The sequence below is a fragment of the Nicotiana tabacum genome, chromosome 14, assembly GCF_000715075.1.
Source record: "Nicotiana tabacum cultivar K326 chromosome 14, ASM71507v2, whole genome shotgun sequence".
Taxonomy (NCBI): Eukaryota; Viridiplantae; Streptophyta; class Magnoliopsida; order Solanales; family Solanaceae; genus Nicotiana; species Nicotiana tabacum.
In genome coordinates this window covers 18,098,037-18,115,726 of record NC_134093.1, presented here as the reverse complement: position 1 = coordinate 18,115,726, position 17,690 = coordinate 18,098,037, and the positions used below count along the sequence as shown (strand labels likewise).

Here is a 17,690-nt window from a genome sequence, read left to right as displayed (position 1 = left end):
TCCAATGTGAAGGCAGACAAGTTCAACAACAAGTAACTACGTAAACACAGATGATGGCCATGAGGCCTCACGGGATGGACCAAGTCTCAATCCCTCGAGGTATATACCCACACGCCCATCACCTAGCGTGGGTATCACCTCCAAACAGTCACACGATATCAAATTCTCCAGGTTTATACCCTCAAAGCCAGAGTTAAAACTGTTACTTACCTTAACAACGTAAAATCCTACTCCGGGATGCCCTCATCTTTGGACTCGGTCTCCAAAAGATCCAAATCTAACAAAAATCAGAATACTACTATCAACATAGTCTAAAGAATCAAATTCCACAATAAAAACTACATAAATATGCCAAATATTCGAAATCGGCCAAAACCCAGCCCCCGGACCCACGTCTCAAAATCAGTCAAAAATAGCAGAATAATAAACCTCGTCCTCTCCCGAGTCTAACCATATAAAATTCATTAAAATCGGACTCCGCTTGGTCCTCAAATCCTCACTTAAACTCTCCAAAACTCAAACCATAACTCCCTCAATTTCACTTTGAAATCATCAATCAAATCCCAAAAACGAAGATGGATTCATGAAATATAACCAAAACTGAGTATAGAACACTTACCCCAATTCTTATGGTAAAAATCGCTCCCAAAATCGCCCAAATGCGAGCTCCCCAACTCAAAATATGACCGAATGAACAAACCCTCATTTTATATATTTTTCTGCCAGCTATTCTGCCTCGTTTCTCATGCTAAACAATCCCTAAACTCGCGTTTTATGCCTCCAATGGATTCTTTGTGAAATCTTAGTCAAGTTAGGCTTTTGAATCACTCAATTTGACATTATAATGAAGGAGATATGTAAGCTTTAATATTTGCAAATAGTGCAGATTTTTAAATACGAATGCAGTGGCAATTTCGTAATTAATCTGCAAAATCTCGCAACCCAATGTTTTAGTAAAATGACCATAAATTTCTCATACGATGCCCAAATTCGAAGATTCTTTTTGTTATAGCTCCGTAATTACGATACAAATCTAATTCTTCAATCAAAATAGAAATCGGAGCTCATTTACTTAATGTGGTACCATTTATGCTTGAAGAAAGGACGTCGAAACATAAGAAAAATGAGCGCAACGCAGCCCAAACCTATCCGAAACTCACCCGAGCTCCTCGGAACCCCGTAAGAACACACTAACAAGTCCCATAACATAACATAGACCAACTCAAGGCCTCAAATCATACATAACAACATTTAAACGACGAAACGCGCCTCAAATCAAACTAAATGAACTTTCGAACTTTCGACTTCCAAAAACTCGCGCCGAAACATCTCAAATCAACTCGGAATTAACTCAAATTTTGCACCCACGTCACAAATGACACTACGAACCTACTTCAAATTCCAGAATTCCATTCCGACCCTAATACCTAATTTTCCACTGCAGAAAAAAATCATCAAATTTCTAACTTTCGCCAATTCAAGCCTAATTCTACCACGGACCTCCAAATTTCATTCCAGACACACCCCTAAGTCTAAAATCACTCAACGAAGCTAACTGAATCATAAAAATCCAAATCCGAATTCGTTTACTCATAAGTCAACTTCCGGTTGACTTTCCTAACTTAGCTTTCTAACTAAGAAACTAAGTGTTCATTTCATTCCAAAACTACTCCGAACCCAAATCTACCAACTCGATACAACTCAACACAGCTGAACAACACATAATATGAAGAAATGGAGGAAACGGGACTATAACTCTCGAAATGACCGACCGGGTCGTTACATCCTCCCCCTCTTAAACAAACGTTCATCCTCCAACATGCCCAGAGTTGTTCCAAAAGCCATTCTTACTTCGGTTAAATCATCTCCTTTAAGAAACTTCTCAACCTCTACTTCTCCTACTTGACCCGCTAGTACTTCAACCACCGCAAAACGCTTCCCGTCATGTCTTCCCTCATACTTTGCTGCCCAATTGCTGCATCAACTCGAAATGCATCTATGTCGTACCAGAACCAATAGAATGTTACTGACTCTAAGTCTCTTCGAAGATTATCTTTCTCGAGCCATCAACATCAAAATACCCATTCGCAACCACCATTACTATACAACCACTTACTCTTCTTGAGTCCAAACTCATTGACAGACATGAGAATTTAATTTGCCCCAAAATTTAACAACGTGAAAGATCCTTCAAAATATTCACACTCAAGACCGTACGTCACATCAAAACAAAAAATCAAGCACACAATGTCCTTTCTTTACATTTCAAGAAAACACTTCTCGTCACATTCACATCGTCTTAACACCTTCCGCAGTTACGTCATACTCACCACAAAGTCATTCCACCGCTCATCGAGCCACAAATTTCACTCGTAGGGACATTATCGGACATATGAGTCCAAATGTATAGGTTACAACTGAAGCTACCGAGCCTAAGCTGCGGTCTAACCATGGCCTCAAGTCCTCCAGACTGGCCCGCCACCACAAACACAGAATACACATCTCAACTTTGTTCGTAAAATCACAAACCGGCGATGCACACCCGATACCGAGCGCTCATGTGCGCATATGAATGCGTTGAAGGAATTCAAGGAGTTATGTTCCAAGCTGAATCAACTCTACACGATAGAATACAAGAAAGTAAAATTTTCCTAAGGGTTCTGCAGCCTCTCGAAGATAAGTACATACGTCTCCGTACTGATCCGCAAGACTCTACTAAACTTGCTCATGCCTTGTAAGACCTATGTAACCTAGGCTGTGATACCAACTTGTCACGACCCAAAATCTAACCATGGTCATGATGGCGCCTATCGTGTTACAAAGCAAGCCTATTTTCTAAAATATTACTACTAAATCGATTATAAGAATTTAATAAAACAACGCCAACATTTGAACTTCTCATAAACAAAATCAACTCTAAATATAATATAGAAAATACGGAAACGAGCCCCAAACATCGGGGTGTCACTAAGTCATGAGCATCTAAAACTATGAACTAAGATATATAAACTATCTAACTGTCCAAAAGAAGAAATGACAAGAGGAGTAACAAGGTCCTGCGGACGCTAACAGCTACCTTGCAGTCTCCAAAGATAGCCGGCCTAAACTCAATGATCGCCGCTTTCTAACTCACATGGATCTGCACATAAAGTGCAGGGTATAGTATGAGTACAACCGACTCAGTAGTAATAGAAATAACTAAGGAATTGGGCAGTAGTGACGAGCTAAGCAGAATAATCCAATTATTATTTCTATAATTAAGTACAAACAGGAGTAGACAGGTAATTTCATAAATCAGTAAGACTACAAGGAAAATTAATAGGTAAATGTAGCAACAGCAAAAGTAAATGCAACCTCACAGCAATGTCACTCCATCACTCAGCACTCGCACTCAACACTCAACGCTGAACACTCTGCGCTCACTGGGGGTGTGTACAGACTCCGGAGGGGCTCCCAAAGCCCAAGCGCTAAGCACAGACAACCCATCATATCAATACCTGGATCCGCATGGTCAACTCACGTGTTATGCGGACAACTCACGCGCTATGGTATCAATACCTGGACCCGCACGGTCAACTCACGTGCTACGTGGATAACTCACACGCTATGGTATTAATATCCTCACGACCAGGCCCTCGGCCTCACTCAATCATGTACCTCACTAGCCTCACCATCATCAACAAATAAGGGAACACAACCCACATCAAGTATCACAGCATATTAGCAAATAATAGAGACTGAGGTAAACATGTACAATAATTTCTATGACTGAGTACAAATAATGTGAGCATGAATAAAGCCTAAGCATGATCTTTAACATGAAGGCAGACAAGTTCAACAACAAGGAACTACGTAAACACAGATGATGGCCATGAGGCCTCACGGGACGGACCAAGTCTCAATCCCTCGAGGTATACACCTACACGCCCGTCACCTAGCATGGGTATCACCTCCAAACAGTCACACGATATCAAATTCTCCGTATCTATACCCTCAATGCCAGAGTTAAAACTGTTACTTACCTTAACAGCGTAAAATCCTACTCCGGGATGCCCTCGTCTCTGGACTCGGTCACCAAAAGCTCCGAATCTAACCAAAAATCAGAATACTACTATCAACATAGTCTAAAGAATCGAATTCCACAATAAAAACTACATAAATATGCCAAAAATCTGAAATCAGCCAAAACCTGGCCCCTGGGGACACGTCTCGAAATCACTCAAAAATGGCAGAATAATAAACCTCGTCCTCTCCCGAGTCTAACCATATGAAATTCATCAAAATCGGACTCTGCTTGGTCCCTCAAATCGTCACTTAAACTCTCCAAAACTCAAACCGTAACTCCCTCAATTTCACTTTAAAATCATCAATCAAATCCCAAAAACGAAGATGTATTCATGAAATATAACCAAAACTGAGTAGAGAACACTTACCCTAATCCTTATGGTGAAAATCACCCCCAAAATCACCCAAATCCGAGCTCCCCAACTCAAAATATGACCGAATGAACAAACCCTCGTTTTATATTTTTTTTGTCAGTTATTCTGCCAGTGGCAATTTCGTAATTAATCTGAAAAAACTGGCAACCTAATATTTTAGTAAAATGACCATAAATTCCTCATACGATGCCCAAATTTGACGATTCTTTTTGTTATAGCTCCGTAATTACGATACGGATCTAATTCTTCAATCAAAACAGAAATCGGAGCTCATTTGCTTAATGTGGTACCATTTATACTTGAAGAAACGACGTCGAAACATAAGAAAACGAGCGCAACGCAGCCCAAACCTATCTGAAACTCACCCGAGCTCCTCGGGACCTCGTACGAACAGACTAACAAGTCACATAACATAACACAGACCAACTCAAGGCCTCAAATCATGCATAACAATATTTAAACGACGAAACGCGCCTCAAATCAAATTAAATGAACTTTCGAACTTTCGACTTCCAAAAACTCGCGCCGAAACATATCAAATCAACTCGGAATTTACTCAAATTGTGCACACACGTCACAAATGACACTACGAACCTACTCCAACTTCCAGAATTCCATTCCGACCCCGATACCTAATTTTTCACTGCCGACCAAAATCGCCAAATTTCTAACTTTCGCCAATTCAAGCCTAATTCTACCACGGACCTCCAAATTACATTCCGGACACACTCCTAAGTCTAAAATCACTCAACGAAGCTAACTGAATCATAAAAATCCAAATCCAAATTCGTTTACTCATAAGTCAACTTCCGATTGACTTTTCTAACTTAGTTTTCTAACTAAGAGACTAAGTGTTCATTTCATTCCAAAACTACTCTGAACCCAAACCTACCAACTCAATGCAATTCAACACAGCTGAACAACACATAAATAAGCAGAAATGGAGAAAACGGGGCTATAACTCTCGAAACGACTGACCAGGTCGTTACAATGGTCTTATGTGGGGTGGCCTTGTAAATAATCTATTTGAAAGAGGAGGGGAAGTTGAATGTGCACCTTAGACATAACTCAAAGTACTAATGGCCATGACTTTGTTGATTATCTGTTTCAAATTCATAGTAACGATTGTGTTGTTGAAAGAACTTCCTTAATGAGTGAGTTTAAACTTGTTGATTCTTTTTTCATGAGAATAATATGTTGCAATGTGATGAGAGCATGGCACCAGAAAAGTTGAATGAGAAACGCAAAGAGAGGTCAGATAGCATGAATCTTGTTCATGTAATGATGCCACACTGTGACAATTGACAACCTCTGGTGGTGAGCAGAGGCGGATGTAGCTTAGTGGCTACGAGTTCAATTGAACCCATAACTTTCGACGCGGAGTAAAAATTTGTATGTAAAAATTCATTAAAATTATAAAAATAGTAGATATGAACTCATAACTATAAAAAAATAATGAGTTCAATGTTAAAAATCTTAAAATTGAACCCATAAGATTTAAATTCTGGATCCGCCTCTAGTGGTGAGTGTGTCTGTGCCAGTTCACCTTGAGATATTCAGATAAGGTTATGGTTGTTTTGTTCAGAATTAGTTCCTCCCAAACAGCAGGCACTTTTCCCCACATAAAAGAAAAATATTGAATATTTACAATAGTAAAAAAAAAACTAATTTAATTTATATATACTGATAGTACTTATAAAAAATTTATTATATATGTTTAATGCAATTTAATCAGTTATATCATTCATATTTTTCAGGCTAAATTAGCATAGTAGATTTGTTATGAATTATTATACATTATCGTAGGCCGACTCAATCTAACAATGTAAACAAACAAATATATGATATTAGTACACAAAGTCAATTAAATTAAAACTCGAAAAACACAAGCCAAAATCCCTGGTTTTGTCAAGCCACATTTTCTTCAGAAATTACGTGCGTGTTCTGGGATTGTGACTTAACGAAAAATTGGTACATAGATTTAATTCGTATCAAGTGATCAATTTACCAGAGTAATTCCTATTCATCTCAATAATAAAGTTTTACGTAACAATTAGAGAGTTGATTTTAAGTAACGTAATTTCAAAATTGTATTGCCTGCAACATGTTTTTTTACCCTTCAGTAATTTTATTTCCCCTCCTGTTTCAAAGTTATTGTTTTAATCTTTTTTTTTTCGACGGCAATATCCAACTAGCTAATACACACCACGACTATTTTATTGATGTAGCCTAATTTTCTAGCACATTTGTTTCTTTAATCCTTCCAACCAAACAGTATCTTAGTTTATTTCCTCAAGTTTCACAAAAATTGAATACTCAGTCAATTGATGAGCTCTCCTTTCCTATTTAAATAAGGATAATAAGATCCTTGAATAACTTTGAAAAAATTACATGGTGTAACTAACTTATGCACTATATTTACCATACATAAATACACTTTGAAAGAGTCACAACTCGTACCTACTCTTTGTATTTGATAGCAAAATCCTAACGTGTACGGAGTCACATAAGGTGATACAATAACTATATGTATCACTGTATTTTAGTGTATTATATGCGTTGATACAGCCATTTAGAATGAATGAATACAAGTGATACAAGCCGGTAACATTAAACAATAGCTACAAATGATAATTAAGCAAACTACAATTACGTATGGTAATTAAACTCTAAACTGTAATGCTTTATGAAAACTCCTCAATAACTTTTAATTGGTAACTGAAAAAAGTCCAAAGATTACAAAAGAGAGAACTAGAGGTATGAGCCAATTACACGTGACTTGATTAAGTTTTTATTGTTGTATTTTTGAGGAGTCAATTTATTTGCAAAGACAAAGTTCGAATATTCCAAACAAAGAAACTCTAAGAAGCTGAAGGCACTGCACTGTAAGGATCACCAAATGCTGCAATATTCCCTGGCCTTGAAAATACAATCTACAAGAATTGAAGCACCCTTTGAGTTATTTACTTCTCAAATTCGGTAAGAAAATTTCAAGTTCTTGTAAATATTTGAATAATTGCATGTATTTACATAATTTAGTAAATAAAAATGTATCCTTTCCAATTCCTTAAGTTTTTAAACGTAGTTCACATAATTCAACATGGTATCATAATAAGTTCGAGTTTCACCGCTATCCTAAGCAAGAAAAGAAAAGTTTTCCCGAAGAACGTGAAGAGTAATGTTGAAAGTGCAATTAAGTTAATAAAATTATACTATCTCTAATAACTTAGACTTTTAGGCGAGGCAGTTAACGTAATTCACCATCGGTTTGTATCCATTACAACTACCTCTACTCCTACTCTATTTCCACTTGGTAATACAAACTTATAAAGGTCATTTTCATTCTAATATTACATAATTGTATGTGATAATTTTTCATTTAAAAATATTTAGTATATCAAAGAAAAAACATATTTTTTCATGAAAAAAATAATTTGGGACCGCTAGAGATATTGGGAATAGGAATAGTTACTTTTGGAATTCACCCTAAAGGCCTAAAGGCCCTAAACTTTACCAGTGTATTCTTACCTCATTTATACACCATCATCATTATCACATGGCCTACACTACTTTTATCACTTTATTACTCTCTCTCCAAACTATATTTTACTTCAATCTTTTATATTACTTTTGGCCTCTCTACACTCACAAGTTCATTGTCTCTCGTAAATCATTCTCTCAAATAAGAGAGCAAAAAGCAATTGCCAACACTTTTTTTTTCAAGCTTTCCCCATGTTACATCTTTTGCTCTTAAGTATATATTGTCTTTTTATTTATTTATTAGAATTTTAATATATCAACAAGAAAAATATGAATTCGCGTATTTAAAACACCAAAAAAAGGGAAGAGTTATTGATAAATTTTTAGCAAACTATAAAAAATTTGAATCAGAAAATATGGAAGAATTTATGGTAGGTGAACAAATCACTAACAAAATTGAGCTAGACGATAATGAAATCCAATAAGAAGTTGGTGAGAAATCTATCATAAATCTTTCAGAAAATCAGGCAATTCTAAGAGAATGGAATAATATACTAGAACATATATGATCCTAGTAAAAAGATCGATTATAAGTAAAATATTAATAATTTTATATCTCAAAAAACTAGAAAAATAATTTTTAAATAAAATTTTATTAAATTATTTTTTGTAATACCGAAAATTTAAGGCCCCTTGTTGAAGTATGGCTTTAGGCCCCAAATATCATTGGGCTGCCTCGGTATTACCCGCAAGTATCACTTAGGGGTCGTTTGGTAGGATGCATTAGATAAAATAATGCATGCATTAGTTTTTTGTATTAATAATACTTTATTTCGTATACTTTTTGAACTTATGTATTAGTTATGCAAGCATTTTTATACACCATATTTGGTATTATCCTATGCATAACTAATGCATAGGAAACCATAGTAACAATGCAATGGGTTTTAATGCAAGCATTAGCTTAGTTAAAAACAAAATTGCCCTTCAAAATTTATGCTTGATTAAAATATGTTCTTATATTAATGCAAGTTTAATGTAAAGTTTGATACTGAAATTGCTCACGCTATTTATATCTATACTCCGCCAATTTCTTCATTGTAAATTTATAAATCTGTACTCTACTACTACGTACTGGAATGCACTTGTAATCAACTCATTTCTTTTTATTTTTTTAAATCAAACTTTCTTTGCCTAATAATCCAAGAAAGTGGGAAATAAAATTATATCCTTAGTAGATAAAATAAATACTTAGCATATTTCTTTTTTATAAATAAATATTCAGTTCTATACTACATTATAGGTAGACAAATCAAATAATTTTTTTAAAACTTTTTTCATATAAAAACATTCCTCAACATATGTTTCATTTAAAAAGATAAAGTGATGGACTGGTTATGAGGGCATTTTTGTAAATAAATAATTCTTTTAGAAATTGTGCAATGCTGTAATAAATCAAACCAAACAATGGATAAGAAATATGTCAGCATAACTAATGCAAGCATAACTAATACCAACATTACTAATACACTCTATTAAGTGTTATTCTTATGCACCCTACCAAACGACCCCTTAGTACCATCCACATACCGCACCTCCTACTTTCCACGATGATTATATGTCATGCACTTTTATTTTTGGAACATTGGCAAGATTATGTCATCAACAATTATGTCCAAATTAACAAAAGGAAATTAAATGACTTGAGAAGTGGTTTTACCCTATAAAATATTCAAAGATTTATCACCATACCTGATAATTTCCTATTGCGCGCGTTTTGAACCCAGCAGCACAGTAGTCAAAGTAGTACTCCCATGTCCTGATGAACTTGTCGTCGAATCCCAAAACACAAATTTGGCTAGTGATAAAGTTATCAATGGTCAAGTATAAACATTCAGAACTGATCAAGCTACAAATACTTCATGAAAGAAACGGTTTTAACTCAGCATAGAAGATTGTGGACTTATTTTGATTTTGTTACCTTTGATTTTTCAGGAAGTTATCCCGCCAACATCTCAGTGTCTGATAGTAGTGAATTCCTATCTCTTCCAGGTGGTTTACACTGCATTTATATCATTAATCAAATGCTTCGACAACTGCTTATGAAAAACTGACAAGGACGTTAGTGCAAAATCACAAAATGAACTCTTTCTTACCATAGTCTGGATGCAGAAGCCATGGCTGATGTTACTCGATTTAGTGCAGGCAAGCATCCACCTGGGAATATATACTCTTTTATGAAGCCTATGCTATGCCTGTATTCGTCATACCTCTCATCTGGCACTGAAGTGAACTAAGGAAAGCCAACGCTTGTGAAAAGTAGCATAAAGAAACAAGAGTGAAACAACAGTGAAGGAAATCGAAGGGAAAAAGTGAACAAAGTGGATTGTATTAAGGGATCACTTTAATTCATTACCTGCACAACTAGAAGCCCATCTTCTGCCAATGCAGACTCGCAGCAAGTAAAGAATTCATCCATAAACTCATGACCAACATGTTCTATCATCTCGCTGAAAATGAAATTAGTTCAATTGTAACACTAGCTCGACATATAGTGAGTAATACAACATGTCAAGATGTAGAGAATAAAAGCTCACATTGATATAATCCTGTGATATTTGTCCTTATTTGGCATTTGACGATAGTCGCATAGGAGAAAGGTAATTCGATCCTGTGAAAAAATTTCATTGAACTGAATATTAATGGATAACCCTAGCTTTAAAGTTGCTAGGATTTGGCTTGCAAGTGCTAAGCAGATCATGTTCTCATTTTAATCTTATAAAGACAAATGTGGGAATGCAACATACAAAGAAGCATTTTAGTTAATTTTGTGCCATAACTTCTTGTTGCGACCAAACACACTCACGCAAGTATACGCGGTCGTCAAGTAATAAAGTGACTCAAAGTCGGATGTCGAACCCACGAGGACTTATGATTAGCTATTAACTAAATTAGCCTATCTTAATTATCTAAATAAGAATTAAATCTAAAAATATTTTATTCTAACTAATTAAATAAGAAAAATATAAATAATAAACTTTGAACAGAGGAAGAGCAGATTTTAATGATATCAATGTAATGAAAACGATCTAGGGTTATGGTCTATCTAACAATCCTATTGTATTCTTCAATTGAATTGACCGACTAATTTATCTAGCTTATTGGTTGACAGGGTTAATATTGCTCATAAGAATCTGTCGAGTTCTTACTCGCCTATTCAAGCTAACCTAACGCCTATATGTCTATGGAGTTAGAATCAACAAGAACGCATTTATAATTCCTGTAAATCAACCAAGCAAGGTAATTAGGTATATGTCTATCCTAACCACGAATCCGTTCCCCGATGCCCGAGTTCAAGAACTTGCCCTACTCAATCCTATATGCAATATAGAATTCCCACTTTCGAGTTCAATTCTAGATTCGTCGATAATATTCAATTGGTGATCAAGCAATTAAATAATTAAGCGCAAGATTGAATAAATAAACTAATATGATAAATCAAGAAGTCAAAATCAATATCCGAATAACAATAGTCATGAAAGAACCACAACCCTAGAACGTGAAGTTTAGCTCCACATAGACATGGTAGCCAAACAACAAATCATACAAAGAAACATAAAAATTACTAAGTTTGGTGGGAGAAAGATGAAACTTGATGAATTCCGGCCTTCACAGCTTTTTCCTGGTTTTTTTCTCTTCCCAATATGTTAGATCACCTAAAAGAGGCGTTTTTAGCTTATATATTGCGTACAAAAGTCGTGGGCCAAAGCTCTCCCATTCCTAGTCCAATTCGGCTTCAGGGATTGATGCTAAGGTGGATGCGACGCATCCACCTTGTCCTCCATTTCAATTTTTGCCTGCGAAGGCGGATGCGACGCATCCACCTTGTCCTCTATTTCTCAGCTTCGCATGCGATGGTGGACGCGACGCATCCAGCTTCACTTCTACTTCCCAGTTTCGCACGCGATGGCGGACGCGATGGCACAACTTCACTGCTAAGGTTGCATGCAGGATGATGTTTTCCTAGGTTGGATGCGACGCATCCAACCCTTCTTCCTCTAGCTAAACCACCTTTTCTTCATATTTTGCACTCCGAACACCTTAAATCGTCACACATAACTTAATTAGTCATCAAACCAATAATTACACCATGTTGGGTGTTTTAAAGATTAAATAACATCAAAAAGTGGTTAAAGCATGGGTAAAGTAACATTAACACATATCGAAATATGCCAAACATCACTACCCCACACTTAAACCTTTGTTCGTCCTCGAACAAACCATCATATAGTAGACGAAACAAAATTAAACTCTTATCGTTCAAAGCACACTGCACCTATGACCGTGGTTATTTGCTACAATTAGGCTCTAGACTATACATCAACACACTTCCCTTTTCTTAGGCCCTTCTTTAAACATATTCGAACAAAGACAACATGCTCATAACAATCCTAACCTCAAAAACCGACTCAATGTCACAATGCACTCATGGCTTGAACAACCAACATCATAGAGAAGTCTAATAACGTTACCTATCCCTCGTGAAACCATGTGCCCTCACAACAAAAGCAGAGAGAGTAAAATCAATCCACACATTCATGCTCACAAAGAAAATCGCTCACTCTCACAAAAGAAGTCGCATGCATGCAGTTGGTACCATAGGCTTGCCCTTAATGTAAATCTCTACTAATGTAAGCTCGCTCGATCTAAAATCAATTAGGACTTTTTCATGGTTGTAATGTGGGCTAAGGGACGGGTAGGATATATTTAAGGAATAGTGATTCACCCTCCTAAGCACTTTAACACATCATCAAATAACTTAAGCGCAAATTCTTCAACACCACTTCAATTTCACAAATAATATCACCCCAACAATATTTCCTCTTTCTTTAAGCACTACTTTAATTCATACCCACTAGCAAGAATAAGACAACAATTTATTCCTCTATATTTTTCTTTCTTTTTTTTTTTTTTTCGCTAGTGGCGTATTATTTTACAAAATAAGTGCACCCTTCTTTCTTTCATTGGTTCCACTCAAAAGTCACCCCACACTTAGTCCCTTCTTACTTCTTTTAGCGCTCATCTAACAATTAAAGTGCTTTAAGAGGTAAAAGGATCAAAACAATGTCAATTAAGAATAAAAAGGGTATAGGCTTGTAATGTGGGTACCAAATAAAAGGTCTACAGGCTCAAAAGGGTTAACTAGGGATAGATTTTATTTGTGATAAGCAATAAGCTCAAAAAGATCAAAGAAAGCCTAAAATCATTTTTCAAACCGAGCATCACCTAAAATTTCGCTTCAACTCACATACCGGGCAAGTTCTAGACACAAGTACATTACATGGACTACACAAAAACCTCACCACACATGGCACATGACTTGCTAAGGACGGTCACATTCCGACTCTCAAACAATGCAAGTATTCACGGAGCAACGAGATATTAAGCATTAAACGCAAAGTGAACACAAGTCAAGAAAAATGAGAAATAGGCTGCAACAAAACATGCTATCCGTTTTAACAAGGCATCATCAATAATTTCAGAGTGAGAAGGGAAGATATTACATATGTAAAAGCTTAAATATGCCAGTATCAACCAAGTCAAGGTCACCTAGGTTCATCATTCTTCCTCCTTTTATTCCCTACATTCCTACTCTACTCTAAAAAGAAAACAAAATTACCCGGTTCAAACTACATCCCATGGAAAAGAACCGAGGCACAAAGAAAAACCACAGGGGATTATTACTATCTACAAAGATACTTTTTTTTTTTTTTTTTATAAATAAACTAATAGATAAACTGATAGTTACTCCATATAGATGAATTTACTGCTATTTTATGCCATTAATCCAGTGAATATATTAGTACATTCATCCATACATCAAACATAAATCACCCCCACCCCACACTTAGGATTGTGCGTTGTCCCCAACGCACACAAACAAGGTAAAGTAGGGTGAGAAGGACTCCCTGAAGTCAAGGTGGAGGAGCATCTGCATCCATAGCATTCCTATCATCAACAACTGGTGCTGATTCTGTATCAGGTGTTACAGCGACCTCAATAGGCCTGTTGAGTGGAGCCTCGGTGACTATGGGAGGAACAGGAGTGGATGGTCCGGCAGTGGATGATGCAATCAGCTGGGAGATGTCTGTACCTGCACATTGAACCAGAGCTCTGAGGAGTAATGATATCTCCTTCATCATCGTGGCCTGCTCGGTCTGAACTCGGCTTAGATCCGCACGAGTCTGTCTCAACTCATCCCTGGTGGCACTCAACTCGACACGAGTCGCTATCAGCTCAGCCCTGTTCTCTTGCATATCTGCTTGCATATGCTCAAATAATTGTTGGACGGTGAGCTTAGAAGACCTTCCCTTTTTCGGCTCTAGAACATGAGTGACATCATATGGTCCTGGAGCTTTAGCCTCAATGTCATCATTCTCCTTGTCCCATAGTACTCCCCTCTCTGTTAAAAAAGCCGTTAGGGTATTAGCAAAGAACAGCCTCCACTTGTAATTCATCCTGGTTCGCTGCATTTGATCATGCATGATGGCTCCGAAGTTGAGTGGTATCCCCTCTAATAAAGCATATAATACGAGTGCGCGGTAACGAGGGACATCAGTTTTATGTTGGCATGGCAGCAGTCGGTTACAAATGAAATTTAGAGCCACACGTGCTAACGCACTCATGAATTCCTTTGCTATAGAGTGGTACTCCATACTCCCATGCTTCCATTCTGCATCCTTCCTGGTAGGGCATAGGACAGACTTAATGTGTGCATAATCTGGTGTTTCGCATATGGCGTCAAACCTGTCAGTGAGTGTGTGTGGCACCCTTAAGAAGTTATTCAGAGCTTCAGCTGACACATTAATATCTATCCCTCTTACTCGCACAATGTTTCCCCGTGCGTGACGCCAATTGGCGTAGAGCTCTCTAACAATGGTGAGGTTGGCTTTGCCATGACCTTTCAGAATGGGTCCCCATTTTTGCACCTCTCGAATTGACTGGAGAAACTCTGAGTACTTTGTCTTAAGTGGTCCGATGTTTATCGGCTTTTCCGGAATGTACTTCTTTGAAACCAATATCTTCTTATAGGCTCGGAATGCCTTCTCATTAACAAAGTATTTCTCCCAATCAACTCGGTCTATGGGTTCACCTTCGTCTTCATCACTCATGTAGGTGGTCATTGTCCGAGTCAGAATCGGATTCAGATTCTGTAGTAATCTTCTCCTTCCCTTTATCAGTTGGAGCACTCATTCTCGAAGCTTTTCTTTGGTATGTCACAGGCTCTCGTATCTCTATTCCTTTGCTTGGTGTAATACCCTTCTTCACTGTCCTCCGGACCAATGTTTCCTCCTCCTCTTGCTCTGAATCATTACTTAACTGCCTAGGCAGCAGTTCCATTTCCTTCTCCGTCCGCTTCCTCTTTTTCTGTGGATTTGGACCGCCCGCTGCCCTTCCGGTAGGCTTTTTGGGCGGTTGTTTGTTACCATCTTTGTCTTGTTGCTTGGATGGTTTACTCGTTGCTGTCATTTTACGAATCTAAGTACCTGTCGCGTTTGATCTTATTGCGATACAATTTCGATGAGAAAATTCTGTTCTGTGTTCGTAGGCGTCGCCAAAACGAGACGAGTGGATGCGTCGCAAGAAACGTTTTTTGTTCGAATAGGTTATCTTAAGATGTGTTAAAATATATATTACTTACCTGTGCGTGCGAGCTTTGACGCGACGCATCCCCTTGTCTTCCTTCAAAAATTTTCGGACGCGATACGGGCGCGATAGGCAGACTTCACTGCCTTGAGCAATTGGCCCGTCAATTTTTTTGCTGAGGGGGACGCGACGCATCCGCCTCGTTTTCCTTCAAAAAATTTTCGGACGCGATACGGGCGCGATAGGTAGACTTCACTGCCTTGAGCAATTGGCCCGTCAAAATTTTTTTTTTTTTTTTTTGTTGAGGGGGACGCGACGCATCCGCCTCGTTTTCTTGAATAAAATCTATGTCCTACGAAAAGAAGGGAGACAAAAAAAAAATAAAAAATAACTTGGGTGGCCTCCCAAGAAGCGCCTGATTTAACGTCGCGGCACGACGCAACATGTTCTTCATGCCTCCACTAAGTCCATTGTGGTCTTGTGACGTGCAATGTCACCACCCCAATAGTGTTTTACTCTTTGGCCATTTACCAAGAATGTCGTATTGGACCCCTTTTCACACAATTCTATCGCACCATGAGGTTTCACACTAACCACTTCAAACGGACCCGACCATCGAGATTTAAGCTTTCCTGGAAAAAGCTTTAGCCTTGAATTAAACAGTAGAATTTGTTGACCTGGTTCAAACTCACGATGTTGGATATGCTTATCATGCCATCTTTTTGTCTTCTCTTTATACAATTTGGCATTTTCATACGCATGCAATCGAAACTCATCAAGCTCGTCGAGTTGTAGCAATCTCTTTTCACCGGCCAAGTCCATCTCCATATTTAGCTTTTTAATCGCCCAATAAGCTTTGTGTTCAAGCTCGACGGGCAGATGGCAGGCCTTCCCATAAACCAACCTGTACGGAGAAGTGCCTATTGGGGTCTTGTACGCAGTGCGATATGCCCATAATGCGTCATCCAGCTTCCCGGCCCAGTCCTTTCTATTCATACTTACTGTCTTTTCCAAAATCTGCTTGACCTCTCTGTTGGAAACTTCTACTTGACCACTCGTTTGGGGATGATAGGCAGTAGAAACTTTGTGCTTGACTCCGTATTTTGCAAGAATATTATTCAGCAGTTTGTTACAAAAGTGAGTTCCCCCGTCGCTTATCAACACTCTTGGGGTCCCAAAACGTGTGAAGATGTGCTTCTTTACAAAGCCTACCACAACTTTTGCGTCGTTAGTAGGAAGAGCTATGGCCTCTACCCACTTAGAAACATAGTCGACCGCCACCAAGATGTATCTGTGTCCGTTAGAATATGGGAATGGTCCCATAAAATCAATCCCCCAAACATCAAAAAGTTCTACCGCCAGTATATTTTGCAAGGGCATCTCGTGCTTCCTCGTGATAGTTCCAGTTCTTTGGCAGCTATCACAATTTTTAACGAAGGCATGTGCATCCTTAAACAATTTTGGCCAATAAAAACCTGATTGTAGCACTTTTTGGGCGGTTCTATCCCCGCCGTGATGACCTCCATATGGTGACGCATGGCAGTCATGTAGTATAGCCTTCATCTCTTCCTCAGGAACACACCTTCTCACCAACTGATCTGCACACTGCCTATATAGGAATGGCTCATCCCACACGTAGAACCTTACATCATGTAGGAATCTTCTTCTATTGTCAGCTGTCCACTCTAGTGGCGTTACCCCACTTGCGATAAAATTCACATAATCTGCATACCATGGGGCTTCACCTGAGGTGATTGCCAATATTTGCTCATCCGGAAATGTTTCTTTAATTGACCCTCCTTCAGCTACATGGTTCCGGCTCTCTAATCTGGATAAATGATCGGCCACTTGATTTTCTGTCCCTTTTCGATCTCGGATCTCTAAGTCAAATTCTTGCAAGAGGAGGACCCAACGAATCAGCCTCGGCTTGGCGTCTTTCTTTTCAAATAGGTATCTGATAGCTGAATGATCTGTGTAGACGATGACTTTGGTTCCCACTAGATAGGATCTGAACTTGTCAAACGCCCACACCACTGCAAGCAACTCCTTTTCAGTCACTGTATAATTCATCTGAGCTGGATTCATAGTTTTGCTTGCATAATAAATGGAGTGAAAGATTTTATC

The 17,690-nt window shown here is 38.0% G+C and overlaps 1 protein-coding gene across 4 annotated transcripts in view; it reads right to left on the bottom strand.

The window, feature by feature from the left end:
- Positions 1-7,122: 7,122 nt before the first annotated feature.
- Positions 7,123-17,690, bottom strand: part of LOC107780832 (uncharacterized) — a 67,334-nt gene continuing 56,766 nt past the window's right edge. For 3 of the 4 annotated variants that reach the window (XM_016601428.2, XM_016601429.2, XM_016601431.2), the window contains 6 exons: positions 10,517-10,590; positions 10,336-10,429; positions 10,076-10,212; positions 9,901-9,981; positions 9,672-9,777; positions 7,123-7,372 (listed from right to left, as the gene is read on the bottom strand). In XM_016601428.2, coding sequence (XP_016456914.2) covers positions 7,301-7,372; positions 9,672-9,777; positions 9,901-9,981; positions 10,076-10,212; positions 10,336-10,429; positions 10,517-10,590 — 564 coding nt within the window. In that variant the 3' untranslated portion in view covers positions 7,123-7,300. Of the gene's footprint in view, positions 7,373-9,671; positions 9,778-9,900; positions 9,982-10,075; positions 10,229-10,335; positions 10,430-10,516; positions 10,591-17,690 lie in introns of all 4 variants that reach the window. The other variant, XR_012698552.1, reaches the window with a different exon arrangement.